Below are 9863 nucleotides of genomic sequence, written 5' to 3' on the forward strand. Positions count from 1 at the left end.
TCCTATCTGAGAACAACACTTTCCTAATCTATGAGCTTTTACAACGACAAAAATATGACCAAAGCCAGCCTTGCACAATGCACGTTGCCTCCGACCGCAACTCCTCCGAACACCAGATCGGCTCCGAATAGTACTCGTCTCATCGGAGCTTTTTGACTGACTTTGGCTCATATAGGCTCTATTTGCCCCCCTTTTTTTTCAGCAATTAGCTTATATTTGTAAGCTTGTTGGGGTTGCATAATTTTGGATTTCCCCAATTACATCTTTGATTGTCTATAGTGAATGCTCATATTTTTAAAATAAAAATAAAAAATTAGAAGAAAGAAGATATGTTTAGTTCAAGAAAATGATCGACCCCTTTTGAAGAGAGTGTTTCATATTCTACTGTGCCTAGCCAATTTTCCTATTCTAGAGTAATATGTTTAATGGAAATTTATTGACAAGTAATTTTCTTTTCTTGTTTAATAACTTGGTATTTGACCTAATGGATCAATTAATTTGAAAGATCAATCCTACCGTATATTAGTGGGATTCTAATTAAAGCTGGTGCAAAGTCCCATATAGATTGACTCCAAGAAATTATTTGCACTTAAGAGATTTTAAACTTGAAATCATTGATGAAGGAAGTACACCCTCGCACTTTGACTACTAGACCAACCCTTTTGGAGTAGCCTTTTTCTCTTCCCTAACCCACTTTTATCATCTTATTTCCCTTCCCAACGAGTTGATATTAGATATATATCGCCATTCAATGAGTAATATAATTTGTGATAAAAATTACAACATCATTGGATTAATGAAAGATAAACTTATCTAATTAATTTATTTACAATTTTTTATTACAATAATGTCATTGTTACAAAATAAAAAATAAAAAAATTTCTTTTCGCACCAACTCTATAACAACTCTGATCTGTAATTAGCCGTTACGATGCTAAACCTACATGGGCAGATTTAGGTCGTGACAAACTCCCATTGACTCCTCCCTCTCCCAATACCTCATGGCTTCTAGTCTCCCCTATTTTTGTGTATATATTATGGGCAATGATTGGTTGAGATTTGATTATTTAGTTGTATTTTAATTTTCTAAGAAAATATATATAGAAAAATAGAAAAGTGATATGATAACTTGTAACAAATAAACTGCTTATTTAGCAACTTTCCAAACTCAAATTTTCCCTGAAGAGATGACATGTGCAGTTCACATTGTTAATTTTCATACAAATATTAATAAAGATAATCAAGTTGACCAAAATAACACTAAATAAAGATATAGGTACAAATAAATACAAAATGACATAGAAGACAAATTATAAATATTACTAATATAATTATCCTTAAAAAAGTTATAGTAAATTACAATAAATCTCCTTAAGTTATGACTCATTTGCATTTTGCTCCTTGAACTTTAAAACTTAACAGTTAATCTCTTGAACTATTATCTTGTTACAATTAATACTTTTCATTAAAATTTTGTTAGGGATATAGACATAATCAAGTCATGTGTAAAACACATGACACATTTATTGATTTTTTAGGATAATAATACCCGTTATTAATTTTTTTTTTTGGAATAATAATACCTTATTTGGTGATCTCATTTGAACTTTGTCTCCATTATCTTAGACAAAATGCAAATGGAATCATCATATAAGAGTATTATTACACTAAAAATTCAGCAAATGTGTCATTGTGCTTTACACATGATTTGATTTTGTATAAATTCTTAACATAATGCTAACAAAAAATATTAATTGTAACAAGATAATATTCTAGATGGTAAACTGTGAGTTTTAAAGTTTAGACAAACAAAATACAAATAAATCATAATTAAAGAAAATTTACTATAACTTATCCAAAATTTTATACCAATTGTCACGTCAGACTGGGTTTAGACTCGATTTTTTTACATGGCCCAACCCAATAAGATTTATGGCCAGCCCACCCTTTGGATGGCTTCGCATAAAGGATCTTTGTTAAAAGAGAGCCGCTATTTATTTTTACCTTTCTTTTTAGAACCCATTTTTTTTTAATTCCAATTTTGTCCTAACATAAAATTTCACTTTGACCCTCATCCCTAATATTCTAACCTTAATTTCCCAAACCCTAACCTCTTTCAACTCTGGCTATCACCTCCACCCACCACTGGCTAGCTCATCACTGCTAGCCTTAACGACCCAACCCTTCTCCGTGACCCCTATCTGCTGCTATAGAGCCCCTCTCCGCCTCACCCTACCACCATTAACCCTTCTTCATCGCCCATATCTCCCGTTGGCTCCCTTCTCCATCTCCATCTTCTTGTTCTAAAAACCTTAGGTTTTCATCTCTCTCTCTCTCTCTCTCTCTCTCTCTCACAATAGATAGGGAGGTCACGATAGAGTAGTGGATTCGGAAACATGGTGTTGAATTAATCCTTTTGGTTTAGTAGCACAGTGTTGAACATAAGGGATTTGTTCGACTGTTAGGATTTTGGGAGAAGAAGAAGAGAAGAGAGAGAGAGAGAGAGAGAGAGAGAGAGAAGGGTAAAGTAGAAAGTGGAAGAACGAAGAGAGAGGTCGATGAGACTAGATGGAGAAGACTCTCTCACTCCTCGTTGGGGTGAAGAGAAGTGATGATGATAGAGGTTGGTATAGAATGGTGGATGAATGAGAGGTCATGGTGGTGGGTCTGGTCTTGAAATGAACGTACGACGACAGGAAAGCTGCCGGTAGAGGCTATGATGGCAGAGGAGGTCGTCAGCCAAAGTGGGTTACGGTTGGGGGACCGGTGAAGTGAGAGAAAAGAGACAAACTATTGGAGTGAGCGTATATGTGGGATTATGGTAGGGGTACAAACAAAAATGAAGAATGGAACAATTTTGGTGGTAAGGGTTCAAAGAAGTTGGGAGTCCAAAGTAAAAAAGTAGGGGCATTTAGCAACTCTCTCACTAAAATATCTAATAAAGACCAAAAAAAGACTAAAATAGCCAATAAGATAAAATGTCACACCTTAGGCCATCTCAAATTGTGTACCAAATCCATCACCAAATTCAAATTTGATGAAAAGTTCCTTTTTTTCTTGCTCCAATGATTTCACCAAATACGTATCAAATCAAGAATATCAAAAATGTTGCACCTAATTGAGAACGTTTGGGACCTTTCAGCATTTCACTATTTAGGACTATTATTTTTGGGCACCGGATGTCCACCCAATCATCCGCTTACTTGTGAGTGAGTGCTAATGGCTACCAGAGAATGAACTTTAACAAGTTGTTTTTCTTTTCTTGCGTCGTAGTTAACTCAATTTTTGTTGGACAGGTGCATTTCCAAGAGACGTTGAAACAGTTTTTAGATGACATCTGAACTAGGAGATCAATTTCTGGGTTTTGCAAGATCAGAATCGAATATGAATCCCGACAATTCAAACGTTCTCGATTTCTTAGAAATCAACATATCAATTTGAATACAGTCATGCTACATAGCTCGAAAGCTACGTAGCTCGAATCCCCCTAATCGAAAACGTTGCCGATTTTCTTTTCTTTTTTTTTTCAGAAGCAGAAATCAGGAGGAAGAAGGAGAGGAGAGGAGAGGAGGAGGAGGAGGACTGGAGGGGGCCTAATAACAGGGGAGGAGGAAGCGGGGCCGGAGGCAGAGGCGGAGACGACGGCCGGAGCTGGAGCTGGAGCTGCTGCTGCAACGAGCTGGCGGCGAGGTGATGACGGCGAGTCGGAGCTGCGACGACGGCGGGGAGCTGCGACGACCACCGGCTGCTCCTCTTCCCCTCTTCTTCTCTCTCTCTCTCCCTCTCCCTCTCCCTCTCCTTTTTCCCCTCTTCTTCTCAGATCGGTTTCAGATCGAAAATGGAAGAAGAAAAAAAAAAAAAAAAACCTAATGCCCAAAACGACGTCGTTTTGGGCATTAGGGGGATTCGGGAGGCAAAATCCTCGAGCTACCAAACATTATTCATTTGAATATTATAATCTCAAGACACAAAAAATTGAAGATTCCTCTGAATTCACTTTTTAAATCTGCTATCAAACAGAGATTATCTTTTTCTTCAAGCAAGTTGAAGCTTTCAGGTAATACAAAAATGGTCCGTAGTGTCACATATGTCATTGATTTTACATCTTGTTTTTCTATTTTAGGTATAGTTGTTTCAAAATTTAATCTTCATTTTGTAATGTTTTTGGGTTCATTGTTGGGTTAATTTTTTTGGATTTCTATCCATGTTATTGGGAATTGTAAATTTCTCACTTTCCTCCTCTGACTGAGAATCTGATATCCTCTTCCCCAATCTTCTTCTCCTCCTCCTCCTCCTCTGTTTAGCAACCGAGAAAATAATGCTTACCAAAGATAAGAGATTGTGATTTGAATTTATTTCAAAAATGGAAATGAACAAATGAAATTTATGTTTCTTTCTCATTTTTGACGCTAGAGTGTTCTCAATCTCAAAGCTAAAGAATAAATTAGAATTATCTCTAGATCTTCTACGAACAAACCCATATTTAGAACCTGAGACCATTCCTAAAATTGAATATTTCTATCATCTTTTGTTTGAATTTGAGAGAGAGAGAGAGAGAGAGAAAGATGCTAATGAAATGGAAGAGGTGCTTTCATTTGGGAAGAAAAAGAAAAGAAATCTTCCTTTAGTTACATCGCCCAAATCTCACTAGGAGATAAGGAGCTTCAGTGTCAATGGTGGTGGTGATTTGGACCTTCTCTCTTATCTTGTTCTTATTGTTCTTTTTTTTCTGTAACTCCGAAGTTCCCAACCAAACAATGCTTCTCTTCTCTCATAATTATTATAATAAATAATTCAATTGTTGTTTTTTTTATTTTTTGCAGTGACTGGTCGACCGGTCAGTCATCCGCTCGATCGACCGGTGATTTGATGAAAAGTCATATCCATCCGTTGGAGCAGTCGATATCAAATAGAGGAATTTGTCATTTTTTTACTCATATTTGATGAAAATATTTGGTGAACCATTGGAGATGCCCTTACATATCAATTAATCATTTTTCCTCTCACAATCATCTATTCAACTATTAAAAAAATTATAAATTATCTCATATATAACTTTTTTTCATCTTATAAAATAGTCAAAAATAAATAAATAAATAATAAAACAAAAACAAACAAACAAACAAAAACCAACTAAAATAGTCAGGTTTGGGGCCAGAATTGCCCTTCTTCAAGTTCAAATTATAAAATTTGCAATTTAATCCTTACTCACACACAGAGCGAGCGAGGGAGGGGAAGAGAGAGAGAGAGAGAGAGAGAGAGAGAGAGAGAGAGAATGGAAGCTCTAGCTGTGTATGGAGGAAGTCCATCATGTGCTTCATCATCTTCTCTCTTTCGATCATCAGCAGCTGATAGAAGAAGAAGCAAAAACAGCTTATCTCACAATCTCAACCTACGCTTCAACCACCACAACCTCGCCGCATTTCACTCTCCGTCCCATCTCTTCTCTCATTCCCCATCTCGTCCCCATACCCTCAAGAATACCCACATCTTCCTCCCCCACTTGATTGCTTCAATGGTCTCTCTCTCTCTCTCTCGATTTCTGCAAAAATTACTCAAAACCCAATTGAATTCACCTCTCATTTTTGTCTTGATTTTTCAGGAACAAGTGGAAGAGACGTACGTCATGGTTAAGCCCGATGGGGTTCAACGTGGTCTCGTAAGCTCAATCTGATTCAATTTTGAGACATTTTTAGCAGAATTAGCACTACAATTGAGTTTTGCTGGTGTGTTTGCAATTTTCTTTTTGTGGGTTTGAATTTTTGTAGGTTGGAGAGGTGATTTCTAGGTTTGAGAAGAAGGGGTTTAAGCTAACAGCCTTGAAGCTCTTCCAATGCCCTAAAGAATTGGCTGAGGTCTGTGCTCTGAAAATCCTTACTTTTATTTGTGCTTTTTGATATTGACAAAGAAAACCCATGTCTGGATTTTTTTTATATCTAGTTTGAATTACATTGATTCTGTTGTGTGTTTGTAGTAATCTTCATTTGGGTCTGAGAAAAAATTCATGTATTTTTGGGAAATTGAAGTATGTAACTGTGTAAGTTGTTCTATGGGAATTAGAGCATGATATAATTCAAGTCATTGTGTTTGTTCTCTAACTGGATATGCAGAGCATGTAATATGCCCTATGTATGCATTGTTGCTTACCTCGAAGTGGTTGCTTTCGCTCCATTCAATTGACTTTTTTCTTGATAAGTAAAAAATTTGGACATTTCTCAATTTGTGTGTTATCCTTGTGTAGGGGCCATGCTAATCTTCTCTGTATTGTTCCAATTTTATTGGAAGTCCCAAAGGGACTTTTTTATACAATCGAAACTTATCCCATATTGCCGATTGCATTATTAAACCAAGAAGAAGAAGAAGAAAAATGGACATAACAAAGGACACCGAACGGACTAAAAGAGTTATACTTATACCCTTGATACAATAGTATAGCCGTATCTTGTAATAAAAAGAGTATATCTTTGAGCTAATTATTGTACTTTTGTTTAAATTTAATGGGTTCTAGGAGCATTACAAGGATCTCAAGTCCAAGTCATTCTTCCCCAAACTGATCAATTACATTACCTCTGGTCCCGTTGTGTGTATGGTATAATTCTCCTCGATTTTTTCATGGGAATAGATCAATCCAAGATACTCCTATTGATTTATGATTTTCTAAGGAACATTGGGTTATTGTGTTTTGGCAAAGGCTTGGGAGGGCGTTGGCGCTGTTGCATCAGCTCGTAAGCTAATAGGGGCAACAAATCCTCTTCAAGCTGAACCAGGCACAATCAGAGGGGATCTTGCTGTTCAAATGGGAAGGTGGGGCCTCTTGATTGTACTTTGAAATTATGTTTTTCAATATTTCTATATCTTCTATGTTGCATTGAATCATGAAGTATCAAATTTGTTTCCGAGAGCAATTAAACTGTAGAGACATGAGGTCTTATGAAACTCCTTTGGCAGGAATGTGGTTCATGGAAGTGACAGCCCTGAGAACGGCAAGCGTGAAATAGGTGAAGTCTTTGATGCTTTGATGTCAATCATTGAATTAAATTCAGCACAAAATGTTCTGATCTTGGAATGATCTCATGATGGTTATCTCCTTGGTTTGAGCTGGAATTGAATTTAAGTATTTCTCATTTGTCCACTATTTTTTTAACTTGTCTTTTTATTAATTAAAAATAAAAAATAATAAAAAAAAAACTTTTCCTGTACTTTGAGCTTGAACACACCATCATAACCAAAGCCTCAGTCTCGCCACATGTTCTTTCATTTCATTATTTTTATTCAAATTTTGCGAAAATGCACTTTCCCTATGTTATTCTTTTTCATCTTAGTCTATAGTAGTGAAAGTTGTGACACAATAATAATAAAATAAAAAACTGTCTATGACACTTCATTAACCCTTGTTATTATAAACATAATCAATACCACCACTCATGCCCTTTCACCCTCTACCATTACTACTCCTAACAGAGCACCAAAATGAAATGTGAAAATTCCCAGTAAGTTTAATTTTTTCCATAGAATTTTCATTTAAGTCCTATTTACACATGGATTAGCTCTTTCAACGAAGTGTTAATAGGACTTGTTGGCATCCTACATCGGTTGTGAAAGCTGACCAGGATGGACTTATAAGACGACGCAAGACACCTCCATTGTGGAGGTGCCTTGTAGGTTAGAACCCAAAGGCACAAACCAGTGAGGCGAGTTGCCTGTGAGGATGAAAATTTTATGGGAAAAGTAAGACTTGTTTGATATTTTTCCAAATGAAATCCCTAACACCACCATAGGATGAAAATTTCTGAAATAGTAGCAGGGTGTTATATAACTTTTCCATACAATTTTGCATGACTGTTGGATTAAGACAATAAGTTCCCATACACAAACTTTCAATTTTGACATTATAAAATTCACTGCAGATCTCTGGTTTAAGGAAGGTGAATTGTGTGAATGGACACCGGCTCAAGCACCATGGCTGGTGGAGTGATCTGTTAACCATCTTGTAGATTCAATCAGTTTTGGAGATTTCTTTCAACCATATGTACAATGAGATCAATTCATTCCATATGATTTGAAGCACTATGATTGATAACAGTTCATGTAGTTGGCATACCACTAATTTCCTTAGAGAAGTTGGATAACTCTAGTACTCCAGGCCTTTTGTCTGTCATTTGAACTGCAACTTTTGAACTCGTTAAACTTCCATCGGAAAGGCCAAGGGTTGGTCCAGTGGATGACATGTTTAATGTGACGTCCTAGTAATGTTTGGGTTCGAGTTTTACTTCTTGTTGTCTGATGCAGTTTTCCTTTCTCCTATTTCCCTCCTACTGATTGACGGGTTGCATAAAAATTCCATCAGAAATGTGTTGGCAGTGATGGGGCTTAGGGTGAGTTTGGTTAGGATGAAAGAGAGAGACTGCTCTTTATTATTTTTGCATTTGTTTAGCACATAAAAATGGTGAAAAGTGCAAAAAAAAGTAAAATTTTCAATATTACACATTAAGGCCATCTCCAGCGTTTAACCAAATTTATTACCAAATTCAAATTTGGTGAAAAAGTATACTCTTTTTTTGTTTCCAATGGTTTTATCAAACTTGTATCAAATTAAGAACATTCCAAATCTTTTACCGAACTGGGGATGTCTTGCACCTTTCAGCAATTTACTGTGCATAACAATTGAGTGTGGATCCACTGGACATCTAGCCGGATGTCTCCCCACATAACTATCTCAAGACATAATTTGTGAAAAATTTACATTGACTGGTCGACCGCCTAGTCAACCCCCGGTTGACCCCCGGAGCCCACCTCTGCATCTTTTTTTGACCTACTTTTTTTGTTGGTTCAAAAAATCATGATCTGAGACAACCTCCAATGAGGCACTTTAATTTAAAGAAGACTTTCACAAACAATAGAAACTAAATTCTCCAATACAGAAAAGCAAATTGATCAATACATATATGCAAATCAGATAATCCAAGGGTTGCCTGGAGCTTGATATAGCAGCTATGCCTCCAGAACTTCTCAAGATCATTACAGAAGCCAAGTAGAAACAGTGGAGAAAGCTAAAGGGCTACCAAAGAAGATGGGGTGGAGAGTTTTGGAAAAGCTGAGGAAGATTTGCATGTGGAGGAGAGTGGCAAAAGCACTGACCAAGAAGGAATGATTGAAGATTTGAAAAATGTCCACACAAGAGCAATGTCAAGCAGTGCAAAGGAATCCGAGGAAGAAGAGATTTTGAAGGATACCAATGAAGGCTGAAGCCAGGGAATCAGCAAAGGTAAGAGATGGAGAAAAAACCAAAAAAAAAAAAAACCAATGAAGCTAAGGAATAAATAATGCTGATTTGTTTCGAGTAATCACTAGTTCAAGTTTTCTTTCAATCTCTAATGGTAGGGTAGAATAAAGTTAGAAATCTGTGTTTTGAATACATATTTTTTTTTACTCAAATTTAATAAAATATTTAATGGATCATTAGAGATGTTTTAACATGATAACTTGGCTTCATTTTTCCTTAGAAAAATACTTTTTTTCTTTTTTTCTTTTTTTTTTGTGGTTTACTCGTGAAAAGCCAACTATTTATCTTGCTTCTCCATCTACTTGCAGCCTTTTCACACAAAAAATTCATCCCAAGTAAATGTATACAAAGAAAATAAATTTCACTTTGTCAAAAATAAATAAATGAATAAATTTCACTTTTCTTTCGTTACTTTCTACAATATTTTTTACTCTAATAAAATGACCGTTTTATTAGTTATCCCCTACTAAGGGGAAAAAATGTTGGGTACGATTAATAACCTTAAACTTTTCAAACTTGGTTTTGTTGGACTTCTGTTTGGTTGGTTGAATTTTCAAATCTATTTTCTAAAAGATTTTCA

General features: G+C 35.9%; 1 protein-coding gene and 1 non-coding gene across 2 annotated transcripts; one reads left to right on the forward strand and one right to left on the reverse strand.

Annotated features, from left to right (window-relative positions):
* Positions 1-5157: 5157 nt before the first annotated feature.
* On the forward strand, positions 5158-8269 carry NDPK2 (nucleoside diphosphate kinase 2). The gene is made up of 7 exons (XM_028207480.2): positions 5158-5518; positions 5603-5659; positions 5769-5855; positions 6509-6589; positions 6692-6804; positions 6949-6998; positions 7908-8269. The coding sequence occupies exons 1-7, from the start codon at positions 5276-5278 to the stop codon at positions 7973-7975; spliced, it is 699 nt and encodes a 232-aa protein (XP_028063281.2). The 5' UTR covers positions 5158-5275; the 3' UTR covers positions 7976-8269.
* Positions 6198-6297, reverse strand: LOC114266605 (U6 spliceosomal RNA). Its single transcript, XR_003630693.2, has one exon. It is a non-coding gene; the product is annotated as a U6 spliceosomal RNA (small nuclear RNA).
* Positions 8270-9863: the final 1594 nt, after the last annotated feature.

The sequence above is a fragment of the Camellia sinensis genome, chromosome 4 (assembly GCF_055761805.1).
Source record: "Camellia sinensis isolate YWXY chromosome 4, ASM5576180v1, whole genome shotgun sequence".
Lineage (NCBI taxonomy): Eukaryota > Viridiplantae > Streptophyta > Magnoliopsida > Ericales > Theaceae > Camellia > Camellia sinensis.